This window comes from Nymphaea colorata, chromosome 12 (genome assembly GCF_008831285.2).
Source record: "Nymphaea colorata isolate Beijing-Zhang1983 chromosome 12, ASM883128v2, whole genome shotgun sequence".
NCBI classification, from domain to species: domain Eukaryota; kingdom Viridiplantae; phylum Streptophyta; class Magnoliopsida; order Nymphaeales; family Nymphaeaceae; genus Nymphaea; species Nymphaea colorata.
In genome coordinates, this window is record NC_045149.1 from 12,285,783 (window position 1) to 12,307,555 (window position 21,773).

The 21,773-nt window shown below is 43.3% G+C and overlaps 1 protein-coding gene and 1 long non-coding RNA gene across 2 annotated transcripts; one reads left to right on the forward strand and one right to left on the reverse strand.

Annotated features, from left to right (window-relative positions):
* Positions 1–996: 996 nt before the first annotated feature.
* LOC116265518 (membrane steroid-binding protein 1-like) lies at positions 997–5,883 on the reverse strand. The gene is made up of 2 exons (XM_031646182.2): positions 5,419–5,883; positions 997–1,648 (listed from the first exon to the last, which is right to left on the reverse strand). Exons 1-2 carry the CDS (start codon positions 5,727–5,729, stop codon positions 1,297–1,299), a joined length of 663 nt encoding a protein of 220 aa, XP_031502042.1. The 5' UTR covers positions 5,730–5,883; the 3' UTR covers positions 997–1,296.
* A 236-nt stretch (positions 5,884–6,119) lies between these two features.
* On the forward strand, positions 6,120–6,607 carry LOC116265519 (uncharacterized). The gene is made up of 2 exons (XR_004175083.2): positions 6,120–6,241; positions 6,360–6,607. It is a non-coding gene; the product is annotated as an uncharacterized LOC116265519 (long non-coding RNA).
* The last annotated feature ends 15,166 nt before the right edge of the window (positions 6,608–21,773 follow it).

Genomic DNA, 21,773 nt, shown 5'->3' on the forward strand with positions numbered 1-21,773 from the left:
AAGTTGGGCCTGTCTCCTCCTTGTCTTAACAAAAGCAGATCTTTTGGCCTGACATGCATGGTTAGTAATATTAGGACTACGTTAGTAATATTAGGACTACGTTTTGGATCATGTGACGTTGCTTCAAGGCACAACGTCATGGTTTTGTTTATATGTTGCAGAAAGAAGGATAACGTGTGGCTTAAAATGTAAAATGAAAAAAGATAGTAAATGTTACCACGGTTTGGACTTGGAGGTAGTAACGTTCATATCATTGAAACCAGAAGCACAGGTACATTTCTTAAATCAGAACTTATAGGTCCTTATATATCCACCCAGCATAATGTAATCATGACGAAGCAATAGGCAATGTCATTTAGCTGTCAAAATATGAATCTATTCTGAAAAATTGACACATGATGGGCCATGAATTTCCAAGAGCTTGAGATAGAATGTCGTTTCAATACATATGTAACGGTATCTACCAGCAATCCGCTTTGGGGTTGTCTATAGTAACAATACTTACTGTAGCAATCGGTAAGAAGCATTGTTTCTACGTTGCTATCGCCAATTTTGTATTGGTGTAATGGCGCACAATTGTGTTGGAGTAGCACCAAACCTCATAGAATGAAAAAAAAAAAAAAACTACTAGAGTCGAGATTTACGGGAGTCGATGGAGTATGACATGCACATGCTCGATCAAGAAGACAGCACCCTTCAATAAATGCAGAAAAAGTAAGTGCAGACGGACATGTAAAAACCAAATAATTTCCACGTATTGGAAAAAAAACACTTGCTGGGGTGACGTAGAAGCTTGACAATCACACAACAAAGAACACATGGAATTGTAGCACCACCTAGGTGATGGAAACTACGATGTTTTGAAACCGCATCGCGCTTGAGACTAATCAATACCATTATTCAGAGCTAAAGATTAGAAAAACAGAGAACCCACAAAATGATAGCAGGGCGCTTCGATGCAATCTCATTGATGAGTTTCTTCAGAAAGGAAGGATCTTAGAGAATGCTGCAAACTCAATTATTTCCAATAAAATGGTAGACTCAAAGCAAGATACAAAAGAAACGTTCAATTTCTTGTGAAACCACCCCTCAAAGCTAGCGAGAGAAGGCAAAAGTCGAACTATTTCAGGAAACGTCTGATTGATAGCTGAACATGTACACTATTTACAATCGCACTGCACTAAAGCTGTCAGCAAAATAGCCACTCTGAGTATGCCACAAGAGAAGGAGCAGGAATATTTTAGGTGGCAAAAAAAATAGCTTCACTAGCTCCAACGTATACCAAAATCATGGACACTATTCTTGGGCCTCATCAGTGGTAGAGGTACCATATTTTGGTTTCAAATTCAGTGAAGGAGTTTCGACCGTCTCAGCTGTCTCAGAAGTTGCAGATCTGATAGTGCCATTAGCTGTCAACTCCACATCTGATGATTCAGTCGCCGGAGCAGTATTCTTCTGAACGGCTCCAACTTTAGCATATTTGCCCATGAACTTGTACTCCCAGTCCTGCAGGGCATCAAGCTCAAAAGCCCCAAGACCTTCAATATCTCCAGTTAAATCCTTCTCTTCAAAAGACATCTTTGCAAGAGCCCTGCTTGCATCTCTGCCAGCAAACAGTGCATAAGGCCCTCCGGGTCCATAGAACATTCTGAAAAATTATCAAGATAGACCAAAGTTCAATATTCCTCTCATGAGGGGATCAAGGCTTTTATAAGTGTCACCAAACAATGGGAGGAACATATATCTACATTCCAAACTGGCAAGTCTCAGAAGAAAAAATCAGAAGGGAAAAGTTTCAGGACATTTTTCAGCTAGCATGGCTAGGTATATGTTTGAACGATTAACATGTAACCTTTGTACAAAACAATGGGCACACAAGCAATCCATTGAGATGAATTTGTCTGTGAAATCGACAAAATCAAACTGCCTACAATTCCATTCCTTTGAAAAAGAAAATGCCCACAGATGACATTCAAGAACATGATAATACTTATCACAGAGCTTATTCCATAAGTCCATTGACCATGTACAGAACAAGCTCACAGATCAAGAAAGCCAGGAACATGATATAGCCAATACACCTCCATGAAGCCCAAAAAAGGAAACAGCATAAATGTCCCAACCCAACACACATAAGGACAAAAAACATGCTTCTCATCACCAAAACAATCCATTGCTGCTCATGAAATTAACCAAAACACAACTGCCCACAACTTTGAAAAAGTAGACATCAACATTCAAGAACATGATCCCCCACTTATAAGACCTCATTCTTTAAGAACTCATTGACTTGCATGCAGAGTTAAAACTCAGAGATCAAGAAAGACAGGAATATGATGCAGACAGCATACCACTATGAAGCCCCACAAAGGAAAGGCATGAATCTTCATGGGGTAATTACACACATCACAAAAGGATAAAAGCATGCCTCTCAACAACCAAAACAAACCCTTGAAGTGAATCCGTCTGTGAAACCAACTAAAACACAACCTCCCACAACTACATTCTTTTGGAAAAGTAAACACCAAGAGCTCAAACAACATTTGAGAGCATGACCACACTTATCACAGATCTTATTCTATAAGAAGTCTGTCGACTGAATGCAGAAATCAAGCTCACAGACTAAGAAAGCCAGGAATATGATGCAGATAATCAAGCACTATGAAGCATGAAAAAGGGAAAAACACAAATGTTTAACAAAGCAATGACACACATAAAAGGATAAAACATATTCCTCTCATCACAAAACAATTTACTGAGAAGCATCTGCCCGTGCAACTAACTAAAAAGGAACCTCCTAAAACTCCATTCTTTTGAAAAGTAACACCAAGAGCACAAACAACATTCAAAAACATGAACACGCATACCACAGACCTTATTCCCTAAGAACTCCATTGACTGCATGCAAATATCAAGCTTGCAGATCAACAAAGCCAACATATCACTATGAAGCCTAAAAAAACGAAAACCCATAATTGTACACAAAGCAACCAAACACATATAAGGATAAAAAGATGCCTCCCATCACCAAACAATCCTTTCAGAAGAACCTCTCCATAAAATCAACTAAAATACAACCTCCTACAACTCCAATCTTCTGAAAGTGTAAACACCATAAGCACAAATGACATTCATGAACATGATCATACTTATTCCAAACCTTATCATTGACCACACACAACAAAGGGATTAAGAAAGGCAGGCATATAATATAGACAATACATCATCATTAAGCCCAAAGAGGGGAAAAGCATAAATGTTGACACAGCAACCACACACATAAAAAGGATAAAAAGCATGTCTCTCATACCTAAAACAATCCATTGAGATGTATCTGTGGTAGCAACCAGCTACCTTCCTTTACCTGCAAAAGCGTGTCATATTCGCAACTCCATTTCTCCTTAAACTAGGGTTATGTCCCTCCAGGGCATTAACTTCACTTCTACATCTAGGGCATCAATGCACCCTTACATTTTTATAAGGTGATTAAGAACAGTGACTAGCAAAGAGACCAAGACCCGACCTGCCACTTATTGCCTATCTTACTTAACTCCTCTATTTATTAACAAACCCCCCCACCCCCACCCCTTCTCTCGGACAAACACCTTGTCCTCAAGGTGTGAATGTAGGAAAGTGCCTGTTGTAGCTGAGATGAATCTTCCATGTTGGAACTTGGGATTCATCTTCTGGCCATTCGACCAGCCACTGTGTGGTCAACTTTATCTACTTGTGGACTATTTTCTGCTCCCATACCCTGAATGGAAAGTGTATTAGTAGGAGTGGGGAGTGGGGCTGGTGAAGTAGGCTGACCACCACTTACATAGCTAGATTTCAGCTAAGAAACATGGAAGACTGGGTGAATGGTGGAATCAGATTGCAATTAAGGCCTGTAAGCCTCACATATTCTCTCTACGATCAACTAGGGCCCAGGGCATTGGGCAGATAACTTGTGTACACTGGCACTTCGATTGTGCACCTTGCCGGCTGGGTAAACGTTTTAGATATACTCAGTCTCCTACTTGGCATTCTTTATCTCCCCTATGCTTATTACATTGTTGCGCTGTGCAATCTTGGCCTGCAGTTAATCACTCCCTACTCCCTAGTGATCTCAAGTACCCGATGCACATCAACTTCATCCTGTTGTTGGGATTGAGGATGGAACCAATGCAAGTCAGGGCATACAATGTAGTTTCCCAACCTGTTTTTGGAATGCTTTTGCTACATCCTTGGTGGTGAATGGGTGAGCCACCACTATAAAGTGAAAGTCAGCATATTTAGAGTTTTGATCCACAACCACTAGTATAGCAGGTTTTCCTTTCAAACTTGGGAGGCCTTCTATGAAACAGAATCCATCAGAACTCTGACTGAAATGAAGACATACACCAAACATCCAAACACAAGGTTAGAAAAGGAAAAGAATGAGACATCAAAGGAAGATAAAACTGTATAAAGAACTCCATGTTTCTGTGAGATGAAAACAAACAACCCTGCTGAACATGCCATATGTTCTTAATGACGGGTCTGCACGTTAATGTTTGGCCCAGTGAGTGGTATAGACCTGCACCACCCCGTCCTGATGAATAAGGTGGACAAACGCACAAAAGCATAATCCTGATTGTCTGTCCTAAATCCATTTCAATCAGCTACTAGAATCCACAAACATCAACACAAACTTAAACAAAAGCATCAGTAATATTGGATTCAACAATTAAAATCACTAAAATTGACAGAAATGAAACTCAAACGGGACTCAACTACCACAATACCATTTCGTTTCAAGTTTCAACTACCACTACCAAAACAAGCAAAAGAAGATACGTTCAGCAAGGAAAGGACAACTGCAATCACAACGGAAATGGCAGATATCATTTATGACTTCGAAGCCCCCACCAGTCTGACATATAAAGCCCACAGCCTTAGTCTGTAAACCAACAGCAACTCTCTAAAATCTCACTTAAATCGGTAACGAAAGTCCACACATATGCACCTAACTATAGAGATACAGCCAAAGTTTCAATTTGTCCCGACGAAAGCCATGAGAGAGATCAGGGAACCATCTGCTTAGCCTGTAATCTAATCCTGTCTCAACAAGAAACCTCAAGCAATGCAAAACCAAGTATCCTTGGATCAATTGAAGAACAGTTACAAGAAAAACAATCTTAGCGATCAATGAACCAGACGTGCCTAGAAAAGAAAGAAGAAAATTCACTTTATAACTGAGCTAAAAAAGCAATAGCAACGCACAAAATCAACCACCTAACTAGATAAGTGCAAGACGAGAAAAGGAAACACAAAGAGCACAATTCATTAGCACGAGAAAACAAAACGTCAACCCGCCAACGAAATCAAAGAAAAAAAGCCAACAAAAGAAGGAGAAGAAGAAGAAGAAGGGAAAGCTGAAAAGGGTGGGGAAGGGACCTCGACTGGGAGACATCGTAGATCTGGCCCTTGATAGCCATCAACAACGGCTTCTTGGGGTCAGACCCGTCGTAGGCCCTCAGCTCCTCTTCGGTGATTTCCCCAAGCTGAACTGGCGGCGGCAGCGGCTCCCTCTCCTCCTCCTCCTCTACTGCCCTCCTTGGAAGTGGCGCAGAGGAAGAGAACATCCCTGACAGTACGTGGTAGAAGGCAAAGGCCACGGCTAAGACGGTAAAGAAGGTCGCAGGGGATAGGCCCGTGTAGGCCGTTATCGCCAACTTCAGCGTCTCCCACAGCTGCAACACGGCCATCTTCCTGGCAGCTACCGAGAGAGAGAGAGAGAGAGAAGTCTTCTTGTGTTCCACTTCCACGCCCCTGCCTAACCTTTCTTCTCACCTTGAGTTTGAGAAAGCGGCTGCGGCCGCTGGACCTTATCGCTTGACCCGATCCGTTTGATGCTCAAGAACTGGGAAAAATCCCCACTTGTACGGATTTAACATTCCGTCAAACAGGAAGAAATTTGCACCGCTCGAACGCTTGGATTTGGAGAAATTTCATCCGAAAAAAAGTCGGAACAATTTTTCATGCCTGTTGGGACTGATTTCAGACGCTCTCTCTCTCGTTGCGTCTCTTCTCTTCCTCATCTTCTTGCAGTGCCTGCCGTGGAACTAAACACCCACAAAGCCATCCAGTTTAGGTATTTCTTCTTCACGCCTCTATCTACGTCTTGCCATCTTTTGTTTCATTTCTGGTGGCCCCTTCTTTCCTTCATTCCACTGTGCAGGTTGCAGACAATGAGCTAGTTGGTGCGATCAAGATTATGGTTGGTTTTGGGGAATTTTTTTTCATTTCATAAGATTTTGCCTCCTGATATCGGCAGTTTGATATGTTTTGCTTGTTTTCTTTTGTCATGAAATGGGTTTTGGGTGATGCCTCTGAAGTCTTGCCATGGTGAGAATGTTTGCTCGCACAATCTCCAAGGGTCATATTTCATGCGCAGCCTTTTTGTTCCCGAGCGTCTTCACCATTCTCAGATGTTCATAGGCGGCGTTAAACCGACTAATGCAAACATTTCCACAATATCCTTTTTGATTTTTTCTTTGTTGTATTGTTTCTTAGATATTATTTGCTTCCCCTTTTCGTTTGTTTAGATTTCTTAAGATGGCTGTTTTAATTTCTTTCTCATGCATCTAGTGGATTCAGTTATGCACTTGCGCTGCTCGGGTGATCTATTGTCTATCCTGTCCATAATATCTGCAAGTTCAACAGGAAACAAGTTTGAAGGAGGTCAAAAATCCTACCTGTTTTTTTGTTATAATCAATTTGGTAGGTTTTTCCTGACCTCAACAGCAGCATTTTTTAGTTCCATGCAATTGGTTTCAACTTGATTGTTAGAGCATCGATGGCAGGCTTCATCCATTTTCCTCTTGTGCCGATGGTTTAAAATTTTGTTTTTCCATTAATTTTTTTATAGTGACTATTCTAAGGTAGGTGCTATGAAGCATAAGTTTTTGCTTGTTGTTTTGGTGTATTAGATATATGCTTTCTTGTTGCTTTGTAACCGTTGGAAACACAACGGTAACAAAATTTATCAGGACACAGTTTTTTTTACAAAAAAAAAAAAAAAAAAAAAAAAAACTTCCAAGCCATCAATCATGGCGGATTTGAACAAAGCAAAATTTTACCCTCCGAATACTTTTCTTGGAATTTATTCCATGGACAGTTTACCCCTCAAAGATATATCCTACCATCAAATGCTACCTAAGAGTCTTCATCGTCCGAATCATAAATATCGCCCACGCATTCATGCTCCTTACCAACTTCTTAATTAATAAACTTGTTAGCGTTTGCACCTTAAATTTGTTGACTTGTTTTAAACGAAAAATTTAAAAATTTCTATAAAATATCTCGAACCAGAGTCGATGTGTGCCTGACCCAATTCTAGACCCGAGTATAGGAGTCACTTACAAAATTCAATCTCCACCAATTAATTGTGAAAATAAAGACTTCTGTCAAATCTTCAAAACTAATATTAGAGATCGAACCGAACCGAATCAAATTTAAAAGCTCAAATTTTCACAACCAAGACTAAAATTCGTATTTGTGAGAAATTAACATCTTCTCTCAATACTATTCCAATACAAAGAGAGAAAACAAGTCAGCACGATGACTCTCTCTCTCTCGTTTTTGTACCTAGGGGACCTCTTGTCCTCAAATTTTGTTATATATTATCGGTTCTCTCTCTATATATATATATATATATATATATATATATATATATATATATATATATATATATATATATTCAAGGAAGACCCAATCAAAGGAAGAATAATCTAGGAATAGTTCGCCTAAAGTGAGCACTTCTTAAATTTTCCTAAAATTATTTAAGAGTTAATTTGAGACTCTCTCTAAGAAAAAAGAATCCAAATCTAAAATTGGCTTGGATTAACTCCAATTGAGCTGACCCATTCCAAATTAAAACAAGCAGAAAACTTTCCAAAGAAATTCAAGAGAAAGGGACATCTCGATACATTATGATCAAATCTATTTCCAGGCAAACCAATAAATCGCTCAAGACAGGTCAATTTTATATGTATCAAGTGAAAAGTCGCTCAAGCAAGCTCACTCTTTCATTTTTGATATTTTCGAAATGAACTAATTCTAGAAAAATAGTCAGTTTATTGAAATGAAGAAAATCGAGGAACGTTTCAGGAATAGAAGTTTTCCTCAAACTCTATTGAAATTTTTCAAAAGACTAGGAGAACAGCCTAAAATAGGCGTGCCCCTCCACTATGTTCAATCTGAAATAAAAATAAAATTAAAAATTAAAAATTTTTAATGGCACCCAGCTGAGCGTGCCATTCAACCTTGGTTTCAAGGATGAAACCAGAAATTTTTTTTGGTTAGAGAAGAGGGAACAGCCATAAATGGCAGCCCCCTCTCCCTTTCCTTTCCTCATTGGAAACAAATGAGTTTGCTAGAAACCAACTCATTTTCAGCTACCATGAAGATCTTGAAGAGACAAGCCTCCCCTCATTGCTTGTTCTTCAAACTAAACAAGAAGAACAAGCCAGCAAAAGCAAGGAGGCTGATTGGCAAGGGAAGAGGTGTCCCCATGCAAGGATAACTTCTTCCTCGTGCCAAAATCATGGAGATTGTCTCTTGATCTCTCACATTCTCAAGAAATTTGTTCCAATATGACTTGGTTCCTATGAAACCAGGCCCTTGCTAACTAGCAAAGGACCTCCTCCACCAGCTAGCAAAATCCCCTCTAGGTGCTCAAGGTGGTCCAGCCCCGTTCGGTGCCACCCCTGTTCTGCCCTACTCTAGGTGCCATTCTAGCCCTTGCTCGCCTCAAATCTCCCATCCACTCAGGTCAGTCACCTCTTCACGTTGCATATCATTTTAGTATATTGACATGCATGGCTGATTTCTCAGCTGAAACTGAGAAGCCGGTTTGGCCGAGCAACCACTAAGGGGCTGGCTGCTAACGTGAACAAACCACCTTCACCATGGCCTCATTCGCAACAGCCATGGTGAGGTCGTCACCACCATCTATCAAGCTGAAATCAAGGATTCAAACACCCTTGGCTTTCGGCTCACCAATGCCCAAGTCAATGGGCTCATGTATACTATTTTACAATAACTAGCTAAGTCGACCTCCGGCTTGCAAATTTCTGGTGGTTTGACACTACACTCCAGACCTTAATCAACCCCACGATTTGGGTCCTTGACAAACTGTCTCACCCAAATCGGCAGCCTTATTTGCTGTCCTAAAACAGCATCCTTGGCGCATGCCTTTTTCACTCTAGTCTTTGTAATGTTATGATGTTATACTTGATGTTTACTAAGCATTATATTGCTAGAAATTGGTGGAGATTTCATCTATATCCTCACATAAATGGTTCCATTAGTTCTAGTTCTTTTCTTTGTTTGGAAAGTTCATCGGTCAAAATAATTTTTTACCAATTTTGCGCCTAAGAAATAATAATAACTTATAAGAGATCACATCCAAAAATAGTTGTATATACATCATAAAAGCCTCAAAACCAAACCATTATGCACAAAAATGACGTTATCACATTTAACCCAGAATTATCAACCATCACAATATTGGTGAACCAATCAGTGAGTGTTGTCTTTTGTCAGGCAAGCACCTGAATAAAAATTTAATACTCTTAGTAGGACCAAGCCCCATGACAAATGGACCAAGAATCTCATAAATTGTCGAAAGGAACGGTGACTTTGTTCACCATTATAAGTTCCATACAGGTGATTACTACCACTGATATCGTCTATACCGGTGATTCCACCAGAATCTTTATCCATATAAGGCTTACTATGCATTCCGTGTCATCGCTATAAACTCTACACTGGTGACAAAGTCATCAGTATAAATCTTTATAGTAGTGGCAAGTAAACCATCAACTTGGGTACACTTATGGTTTTTTCGTTGTCAGTCACCAGTGTAGATAACTAGCAGTGAGTTTGCCATCGTTGTGTAGTAACGACTGAGTTCTTACAATAAGGTGGAATTGATCATCGCTATGTCCATCATTAATAAAAAAACCATTTTAATGCAATTTTTTAGAAAGGATTTACATTAAAACCTATACAAAAACAAACAACAAATAACTGGTTGCTAGTATCAACCAGTTAAAAATATTAAATTGAAGCTGCAACAAAGATTCGTAGAAATTACCTACAAAATGAAAAATCAAGCAAATTAAAAGTAATTTTTATTGCAACACTATAAAAAAGGATCACTTTTTTAATCTTTTGGACTACTTTCATACATGAGAAAGGCACAAGGACATAGACACTTTGTCCATGCAACTCTTATAAGCCACAACACCACCTGCAGAAAGAGAAAGCAAAAAGTAAGTCTACAACAAATTTGAAATGTCGCAACATAACAAAGCTGTGTGCAAATCCCTCACCTGCTAGCAAAGATGCTTCATATCAGTGATTTTACTGATATTTCTTAATTGCAATTGCTGAATACAGATAGCTATTGGACTCCAAACTCACTTGAGTTCCAGATGAAGAATTTTCCTATTACTAAACATGTAAAAGTCTTCTATGACTAGTTTCTTTCCAACCTGTGACTTAGAATGCAAATGAAACATGACTACTTCATTCTCTATATATTTCATAAAAAAAATTCAAGAAAAATGATGGTGCAAACTAAAAAATCCAGTTTGTCATGAAACCTGAGAAAATGGCATGAGAACATATTTCGAGCCAGCTTATCAAGTCCACCAATATTTTTTATGCTTGTTAAATCAGAAGTTTGTAGTTTCATTTCCACATGTGGCTATAACATATCCTCACTGCTGAAATATATTAGTCAGCATTTCCTTTCAAGCTAACGCCTTGAGCATGCCAATGTCAAAAAGCAAACAAAACTATTAGGGTTTGGCATAAATTATGTGGGAATCAAAAGTTAATATTACAGAATCGAATGCTTGTCCTTGACGGTTACCTAGTTTAGAGCTTCGTAGTCAATACAAAATCTCGAAGTGCCAACCTTCTTTTTAACAAGAAGGACCAGTGAAGAAAACGAGCTGACACTTGGCCTTGCGATGCTGGATTCCAACATCTCCTTCACAAGGTGCTTGATCTCCCCCTTTTGGGCATGGGCATATCAGTATGGGCACACACTGATCACTTAAGCCCCAGGTACTAACTCAATGTGATGGTCACTTATCCATTTCATTGCAACTAAAGCGCCAGCCTTTTTTAGTGTGGTCATCTCTATCTTGTCATGACATGAATTGAGTTTTAGGCATTAGGGGGCAGGAGCAGAGCCAGAAATTTTTCATGAAGATGGTCGAATTAAAGTTTCTAAATTTTGACCTGAGCCGAAATATCATTTTTCAAAATTTTTATATACGACAAGTGAAATTTTTTAAAATTTTACATGTAATTTTTAATTTTTTTTTTTTAGGTAGGGGCATGACCCTTGCGAGCCCTACACTAGCTCCGCCCCTGCTAGGGGGCCTAGACCCTTGGCTCTCACTAATATCTGGCATCACTTTCTTGGTTTCCTCCACCAGTGGACTTGGCTTTTCAAGGGCCTCAAGTCACTAGATTTTCTCTTCAATCATCCTTGCTAACTTGAAACAATCACAGAATTGTTGGAGATTTTGTGCTTGCATCTCAGTACATATTTCCTCCTGCAAACTCCCAATAAAGATGCCGATTGCCTTTTCCACCTAATCCCAAACCATGCTATTAAGGTTCTTGAATTAGCCATAGTACTCTTGAACCATTCCTCTTTGTCTCAAGTTTTTCAGGTCCACCTAGTAATTGGTGAAGCTTGAGTCACTGAAGCGGACCATTACCTACTCAACAAGCTCGCCCCACTCCAACAGAGGCCTAATATACGTAAGCCATTGATACCACCTCATCGCCTCGCCTTCAAAATGCAACATAGACATAGGAATCAATTGATCACAAGAATTTGAAATATCGTTGCACTTCAAAGTTCCATTCTTGGGCATTCCAGCCATTAAATTTGGGTAAATCCAATTTGAGCCACGGCAAGGCCAGATGTGGTGCATCACGGAAAGAGTTCGCATCAGCTAGACTGTAGCATAGTGACATCAATCACAACCGACTGGAACCTCATCCGTGTCACTATCATAACGAACTACCCAACCTCATTTTTGACCTCTTGCCCTACGCTCATGCCTTGCAACTCTCGGACTCATCATCTCTGGGGTTTGGTCACCGTTGTGCTGCCGGATTCAGCAGGCCACGGCCCCCATCAGTCGGCCAGGTGAGACATTAGGTGACGACATCCGGCTAAAGTATGTCATCTATCATCAAATTGGTTGCACTGGGTCCTCCCTCCTACCACCTGTTGCGGATGCACTTGTCTCACCCTTCTCTTTGAGATGTCCAAATTGCTGCACATATTGCCCCTTAACTACATTTCCTATCATGATCCCTAAGGTGGTCCCCTTCCTAAGTTGTGTGCTACCTCTGCCTTGTTGGTAATTAGGTTCTCTAACGTTGCCTCGATCATATCAAGCTACCCACGTACATCGGCCATATCATTCCTCATATGCACCACCTCCTAGGTGGTTTGGCCAAGAAGAGCCACATTGTCTGCCAATTTTAGAAATGCATCATGGTCGTATAGGATCTGACTCTCAATCACATCCTGTGCAGTCTCTAATATATATGGTTCTTTGCCCTTGCCCATGTTGAGCACGAAGGGGTTTGGCTTGAGTTGTTTGGCTAGTAACTGTCTACACAAACAAGGCTAATGCATGAAATCAGTCACCAAAAAAAAAATTCGTAACTCTAGAAAAAATGGCGACACTCAGTCAAAATTTTCAGTTATGAATTTGCTGAAAAATTTTAGATCAAAATCGCTTGAAGTTTGGCCTCCAACTGACACGACTCAGCCCCAATCTGTGTCTGCCTCGCCTACTACTGCAAACCATGTTTGCACTATGCTGTGTTGCTAAGCCTCGTCTGTTGAACATCACCTGCTTCGCCACGGGTCACCTCTGATCTCTCGGTTACACTTCTCCCTAGTCGGTCGAGGGCAGCTCGTGTCCATGCCGCTGGAGGCTAAGTTGTTGGTACATGCTCGTCATCCACTAGGGCCTTCCGTGCATTAGGGAGGCTAATACCCCGCACGCTCACTCTTGAAGACCTCTCCGCATGCAAGGGAGGCTATCCATGCAGGACTTATGCACAGATCACCAAGGCAGCAATCTAGTGAGGCTATCTGTATGGGTGTTCATCAAGGGCAGCAGCCAAGAGAGGTTAGCACCTCGGACCCTTCATAGTAGCGCAGTAGTGTCGGGCAAATGCAGCCATGAGTTACCAGCCATAGAAACCTTTCCGTGATCAAGGGAGGTTATCGGAGAGACGTCGAAGCGTCGAGTGATTAGGCAGTGTCAAGGCGATTGTCGAGAGGGCAACGTTTTGTCAAGGGAGGTTATTTCCAACCCCTCAGCCAAGTGTAGCCCAAAACCCTTAGCACAGTGGCTAGGTGTAGCTGAGGGGATTCAGTCTTCACACGCAGCAGGCGTTCAAGAGAGAAGGGACTCAACCCAAGATGGAGCTCGGCCAGGTCTGGACGAGGACAAAACAGTTCTGAGCAGGACATGCCTCGCATGTCAAAAAGGACATGTCGATTACAGGCAGGCGCGAGCTTGGGACACTTTCAGAGCATTTTAGAGCGGGACACAATCTCGGGTGATGCGGGACATGCCAAGTGGCCATGGACGCGAAGAGGAGGCACAACAGGACACAACTGGCAAGTTCTGAGCGGGACACGCAGGTCAGGAGATGCGAGACATGTCCCTTGCTAAGGCGGGACACGCCAAGCGAGCAGCGACACTATAGCGGGACACTGTGTGGAATTGGGAAACCAGACACAGGTCCGGATTTGTACAGACGGGTTGGACCCACGGGTTTTGTAGGATCGGATCTGAACTTCAGTAATTCGGGTTGGATCATGGTTCTTTTGGGGGATCCGAGATGGGACTCAGATCCGCTTTTATTGAGTCAACCGCAGAACCGGGTCCCTTCAGGACTCAGGCGGGTTTTTTGATTTTGACCTGGTTCAGTAAGTGAACCAAACCAAGTCACTGGTGTTTCTCCTTCCCTGCACGTTAAAGGCAGGGAATTCGACTTCTTTTGTATTTTTGATGTAGCTTGTAAAGACATTTTCTAAGGTTTTTTAGAAGAGTTTTCAGCACCCAATCTACCAGCAAGATTGATCAAAACAGCCACCAATGGTTGATTCTCTTCTTTCTTCAAAACTTTGAAATCCGACGAAAGAAGCAGTTGCGTGGTGTGCAATGGTTGATTCTTAGACGGCAAATAGGGCTTCATTTTCTGGCAACCCTAGTCCTCTGATCACTGCATGACCCCTTGGCTAAGCTCTTACCATAGACCCAAGAGTTTACCGGCGAAGATACCCCCACCTGGACTCAACATTCATCGCATGTCCCTGTTCTTCCGAAGAACTCGGGCTTCATCCATTCGATCACTATTCCATTGCCTCCCACCTTCATCTCCACCATTTTCTGGTGATGATCCATCCCACTGCTATCGCCATCATCCTCGCCATTCATTTTACCCTTTGGATCATCGATCAAAGTATCTCTGCTTTAGGAGATTGCGCTCTCTACCACCGCCGGACAGATTCTTTCTTCCAGAGACATAACTCCCTCTCTTGGTGTCGGATCGCTGCACGGATAGGCCCATCATCTTCCCTACTTTCTTACGGTTCTGAGAACCCTAGCAAGATGCGATACGCAAAATTTGTAGGCGATCAACACTACCTCTATCCCTGCGATGCTGCCTCTACATCCGCCGTGGACATAGCAATCAACTGAGTATAACTTCGTACTCCGGTATTGGGTGGATAGAAAACTGGCTCATTGGATTCCTGACTTTCGCGTGGTTCTAACGAGCTATAGAAAACACAAAACGGAGTTGCGATCACGATTTTGTAGATTCGCAAAGTTACCCATCGTTCTGCGAAGGAGCTCCACCGACCTGCATCTCCTCCTTCAGCGAGAAGATCCGGCAGAACCAACTCCATTTTTTTCAATCCGCTCCTGCTGAGCATGATCTTGGGCAAGCGACATGCCAGAGCTGCCTCTCGGCAGCGTGGTCATATCAGTTGGTAATAGAGTCGACGCTCACCGGCGGCGATTCAAAGGTTGCAGCAACTGTTCTATGGAGCAATAGTTTTCAAGCCGACCTGACTCAGAAACAAAAACCCTCGGCATTGTTTTTTCAGGGAGATTCGTCTGTCGAGCAATAGACCATCGGATTCGCCTATGTCTCAAGCATCTTCAAGCAAATTTTCAGGATTTTTGTGGCTGCAGTTGGTGAGGAATCGATTTTTGATGAGGCACGGTTTCTCAAGCACTGTTTTCCCCAATTTCAGCAACCACTGAGCATTCTGGTGTTGATTTGGCCGATCACAGATCTAAATCATATGTATGATCATACCAGAAGATTTCTGATGAATTTCCACATCCATCGAGCCCAAGAACATCAAAATTCATCCAAAAACGAGGTGAGAATCGAGTTTTGAAGACCACTGGGCGTTTTTCTACATTTTTCGATGGCAGAAGAGTTTTTCAGTGAAATCGACGATCCCGACAAAATATTCTGCCGGAGTTCTTTGGTCGTCGGCGAGTCCTGTGCAACGGTGTTTGGAACAACTTCTGATCTCACAGACACGTGAGTCCCGTCGAGTCTCGCACAACTGCGTTCTCGACGCTCGTCGTGTCCCACCATGAATCCCGCTCTGCACGAGTCCCCGCTCTCGACGGATCCCGCTTCACACAAGTCGCCTTCTTCTCAAAGCTAGCAACAACGTGTCAACTTGTCACCCACCTCAGTAACAAGTGTCGGGCCAGGACACTGCCCGTTTTTTCCTGAAGAAGCTCTTCTCAGGCGGCGAAAAACCTGAATCTGACTGATTTTCAGATTGCCATCGTTGTTAGGGCGGGATAGAATTGTCTTCATCTCTTCTATTTCCCCACCAATTTGTAGATTTTTTGGGACTAAAACCAGGACGCATCGATTTTTCGAGTGTCGACTACTTTGGGCGGATTCCTGGAACTGTGTTCTAGCTGCGATTGAACATAAGATGCTAGTTGCGACAACGCTGATAGCAAGTTTGGTGGCACTGAATTCCTTCAAAAGCCTATTATTTTTTGTCTGAATTTCAGGATTTTTGGGCCATCCGGTCATGAGCTACTGATTTTTGAAGGAGCAAAGGTCCTTGGAGCTCCTAACAAAGAATTTGAGTGTTGTTGTGCTGGGAGTTGTCAGACGCAGCCGGAGCTGGGTTCTTCACATGATTTTCTTGTGGAGTCTTGCTGGAGCTGGGACTTTGAGCGTCTACTGTTGAAGGTGTTCGCTACCTACTGCCAAAATTTGGGGATTTTTAGAGGACTCTATGAGATTTCTAAAAATCCGTAAGTGGAGCACTATCCTGACTGTTGTTGGAACCAGACCTGCAAGGGGGATCCTTGCTTGCGTCTCATTCGTCACATGGTCTGGGTATCTCTTATCATCCAGTGACGATCTCAATCACTTTTCCTTTAATTTGCTGATAACCTTCTTGGTTTGAGTTCTTGCTGTTGTGCGGAGGCGATTTCTACCTACCGCTTGTTGATTTCAGAGGAGGAGTAGGAGCTGCCTTGGCAGTGCGCATACGCCGATGTTTAACGGTGTTTGCCTCACCCCGATTCACATAATCTTCTGCGGTTATACATCAGTTCCTGTGACGCTTCTCCACTTGAGAATTTCTATGTTTAATCTCTTGATATTCTAGTGACTGCCCTATTCTTGTTGGAGGAGACTTTGCGGCAGTGTTGCTGGAAGCTTATTCATGAGCTGAAGAAGCTGAAACCAAACCTGTTGATATTATTAGAAGTCATAGCTTACGTCGGGCTAAGCGGTGCTTGCTTCCCCCTCAGATTCGTCTATCAACAGAGGTCAAAATGCATCATGGTGACGACTTCTAACATTCCTAGAAATACACTGTTTCCATGATTTTCTGAGTAATGACTCTCAATTCATTTGTTGAAGTTAGCCATTGCCGAGAGGAGGGTGCAGCTGTAGCAGCCATGACTGAGCTGAACTCGGGAGAAAGAAGGGTGTACCCTGTCACTTAGTCAACGCTTGCTTCACCCTATCACACCAGCGCACTAGGGGTTTCTAAAGCAATGGTTAAGTGCAATCCTTTCTAGTTTCTCCCATTCTAGTTGCTGAAATCCATTGCAGTGTCTATGTTGTTCATGTTTGAGCAAGGAGGACTTCACTCGACAAAACAGTGAAGGACACCTCTCTTGTTGAAGACAGAGTGCTTAATACCAAGGACTTGACATTCTTCTTTGGTGGTATTCACTGGATTAGCTCCAGCAAGGTGATCTTCAACACACCCTATAGCTGCAAAGGAAATGGTGCTATTTTTGTTCCCAAACCCCCCACCTGCAACCCGTGTTTTGGGCTCCTTATCCTGCACATCGCAGAGGACACAACCCCACAGTGGGAAAGACTTACCTTGAGGCACTTGGGGCATGGTTTGATGAGTTTGGAAGAGATTTATGCCTTGTATCGCTGTGTTGATGTAAAATTGAAAGTCATTTCCCTTTTATGCAAATCTAAGAATCAGTGGTGAGGTTTGGGTTGGCTGATTGTAATCTTCTTCACGGGAACAACTAGGGCCTTTGTTCAGGTCGGAAAACCCTTGACTAGCCACCCTTGTGAGATAGGTTGAACGTGTTCTTGTGGGTCAGTAGTTTCAAGGTTCAAGCATGGTTGAATGAGAAGATAGATACTCCGATGGTATGTCATCTTACGGTTACAACTCTACTGGCAAAGATTATTATGAGCAAGAAGTTTGTTACGGAGATGATTATGAGGGACAAGAGAGCAGCTATGTAGAACAGCCCTTGTACGAGCCGGACGAGTCTCACTATTCAACTGATTATCATGCAGATGATTATGACAGAGTATATACTGTCCAAGGGGACCATAAACTGTATAATCAAGAATCTGAATGCGATCGAGAAGAGCAAGAGAACGATGAAGGTTCTGATTATGAGTATGAATCCCATCATGACAAGTTAGGTGACCAAGTGGGGTGATGGGCTAAGCATGCTGAGTCTCACTACTCAGCAAGATATCCTACTCGAGAGGACGAAGTAGAGGACAGATTCTATGATACCCGAGAGGACCGGCGAACAAGCTATGCTTAGGACTATGACTACTACAAATCCGGGCAAGGAAGCAACTCACCAAGGCATGACTATTCCTATAGTCGATCCTACCATAGTCAAAAGGAAAGGAGTAAGATGGGACCTTGGCAAATGCAAGGCAAATCCTACGTGCATTCACCCCCCTAAGAAAGAGGTTTGGTGTGTGGAAGCCTATCGGGGTCCCTCTGTAGCCTACTTTGCTAACTTAGACAAGATGTTTGGGAGATTGAAAGCCAATAGAGAATCTGGACAATACGTAGAGGGCGAGTCACGTTCAGGATCTTCAAACATTCCCTCTAAAGTTCATCCAAACTCGAGTCACAATGAGAGAAATGGGAATAGGACTCGGCAAGTGTAAAGCAATTCCTACAGGCGCTCAAACCATGAACAGAAAAATTGATATATGGGCCAACCCATCTACAAGAGGAATGAGTCTTATGATAGGGGTAATGAGCCATCCGATAGGCATGATGATTGTTACAATGAAGGTGCTGAGAAGGCAAATCAGCAATCTTCGAGACCTCCGTTGGAAGATTCCCTACCCACATGGTATAGGTAGCATGAGGAAAATACAAAAGCTTCAGTCCCCTGCCGAACCAGATTTACAGCAACACCCAAAGACGGCCAGCAATCATGTCCCTGTTAGAAAACAAGTGCCCCCGAGGTCAATAACCCAAGCACGTTGCTGGGCAGATTCCAAAAGGGAACACTTAAATCCCAGCCTTCTCTCGATTTTGCTCAACAAGAGCAACAATGGGTTAGGAGGAACCTTGAAGAATGTCAAGCTGAAGGTGAACAGGCCAAACTCGATGAGGGCAACATGGTTAAACCAAAGAAGAAGTATGATAAACCCATTACCGACAGGCAAACTGAGCCTCCTAAAATCGCTATTGTGGAACCATGCATTAAAGAAGCTACGAATCAAGGCAATTCCTAGCTATATGGGTCGAACAGTCCTAACCAAGAAGATAGGTTCTCACAGGCCAGGGAGGATAGCAAGCAATCAGACAACTACACTTCCCCATCGCTGGCTTCAGCCCGGTGCCTCACTCGCAAAGAGAGGCGAGAATGTTTCACGATAGGCTGGTGTTTTACCTACAAAGAAAAGTGGGAGGTCGGACACGAGTGTGGGCAGTCTCCTCGCCTTGAGGAGGAAGATGAGGCTGTGATAGTACCAGTCGGAGACTCGAAAGAGCAGCCATTGTTGGCACTTGATCAGTGCACAAACACCGCCCAGGGTGAAACTCACTATGGGGACTCACTCGTTATGTTGGAAATGAATTTCGAGTCAGTGCTTCCACAGATCAAAATCATGCTTTGATCTGGCCCTAATGTCTGCGTAATAACCCAAACATTCAAGGTTGATTTAATGGGGTGCATACTATTTTCTGTAGCAGACTTATGGGATAAGCTTGGTCGGGTGATAGCTAATTTTTAGGTGGACCTACTGAAAGGTACTGTAGGGAAGGAACCGGCTGCTTTCACCTGGTTGGTTGGGTCAAAAGAGAACCAAAACCGATCACCTCCACCTGAAACTGTCCTACCAGCACTAGATGGGAGTTTGGCCGCTTACAATCAGATTTACAAGGGTCTAGCATGGCAGGAAGAGTCTGACGATGAGGAAGAAGATTTTATAACCTTGCATCCAATCCCAGCAAGCCTATGGCAAGAAACATGGCCGATTCAACGCTTGGACTCTACGGAAAAGGTTGTAACACTGTCGAGTCCTTCACCCCTCTACCCTCACGTATTTCCCACATATTACCAGGTAGGCGAGTGCCTTGAGACCCCATCAGTATGGTATGAGTATGCTGCTCCCACAAATCTCGAGCTAGGACAAAGCAAAGTGCAGGAAACAAAGGAGGAAACATGGTTTTTTCTGAAACCTCCTCACGAGCACATACTGTTTCCCACCTGCTGGGATGATGATATCAAAGGGGCATCGTGGACAGATTCTGAAGCAACAGGCCCAAAGGTTTTGAGGGTCCCCTTGCAAAGTGACCTTATTGTCCAAGCCGACCCCCAACACCTTCTTAGAAGAATGCAACAAGTGGGGTGGTCACAACTACGGCAAATTAGCATGATATATGGCATATTCAGCCACTTGCACCGCCACGAGAGGAGCCACCATTTCTTAGGCCAGATGAGTCGACCCTTCAGCAGCAAGAAGAGGAAGGGCAGCTGGTTTGAGACCGTTTGGGGTGAGACCGCCTTGACCAAGCATGGGATCTATGTTCAATTTCTTTGGGATCCTGGTGGAGAGGGGCAACACGAGAGGACCCTTGAGGAGCCTGAGGGCAGGCTCCATTTTAAGGGGGAGGGTCTGATATGGGCCTACCCCCACCCAGCCATTATGGCTGAGGGTAGCCCGTATCTACGTCGCTGGAGGCTAAGTTGTTAGCACATGCTCGTCGTCCACCAGGGCCTTTCGTGCATTAGGGAGGCTAATGCCCCACATGCTAGTGAGGCTATCCATATGGGTGTTCATCAAGGGCGGCAGCCAAGAGAGGTTGGCACCTTGGACACTACGTAGTAGTGCAGTAGTGTCGAGCAAACACAGCCATGAGTCACCAGCCACAAAAGCCTTTTCAGGATCAAGGGAGGTTATTGGAGAGACGACGAAGGGTCGAGTGATCATGCCATGTCGAGGCGATTTTCGAGAGGGCAGCGTTTTGTCAAGGGAGGTTATTTCCAACCCCTCGGCCAAGCGTAGCATAAAACCCTTAGAACAGCGGGAATTCATCCTTCACACGCAGCCAGTCCGCATTCATGAGAGAAAGGACTCAGCCCAAGATGGAGCTCGGCCAGGTCTAGACAAAGACAACAGAGTTCTGAGCGGGACATGGGACACGCCTCACATGTCAAAGAGGACACGTCGATTATAGGTAGGCGCAAGCTTGGGACACTTTCAGAGCATTTTAGAGCGGGACACGATCCTAATTGATGCAGGACTCGCCGGGTGGCCTTGGATGCGAAGAGGAGGCATGGCAAAACACGACTGACAAGTTCTGGGCGGACACGTAGCTCAGGAGATGCGGGACGTGCTGGAGAACTAAGGCGGGACACACACCTTGGTAAGGCGGGACACGCCGAGCGAGAAGCGACACTATAGTGGGACACAATGTGGAATTGGGAGACTGGACACGGGGCCGGATTTGTATAGGCGGGTTGGACCCACGGGTTTTCTAGAATCTGATCTAAACTTCAGTAATTCGGGTTGGATCGCGGTTCTTTTGGGGGATCCGAGATGAGACTCAGATTCGCTTTTATTGAGTCAATCGCAGAACCGGGTCCCTTCAGGACTTCAGGTAGTTTTTTAGATTTCGACCCGATACAATAAGTGAACCAAACTGAGTCACTGGTGCTTCTCCTTTCCTACGCGTTAAAGGCAGGCAACTCGATTTTTTTTGTGTTTTTTGATCTAGCTTGTAAAGACATTTTCCGAGGTTTTTCAGAAGGGTTTTTGGCACCCAATCTACCGGCAAGATTGATCAAAACAGCCACCAATGGTTGATTCTCTTGTTCCTTCAAAACTCTGAAATCCGACGAAAGAAGCAGTCGCATGGTGTGCGCTGGCTGAAGCTCATACGGCAA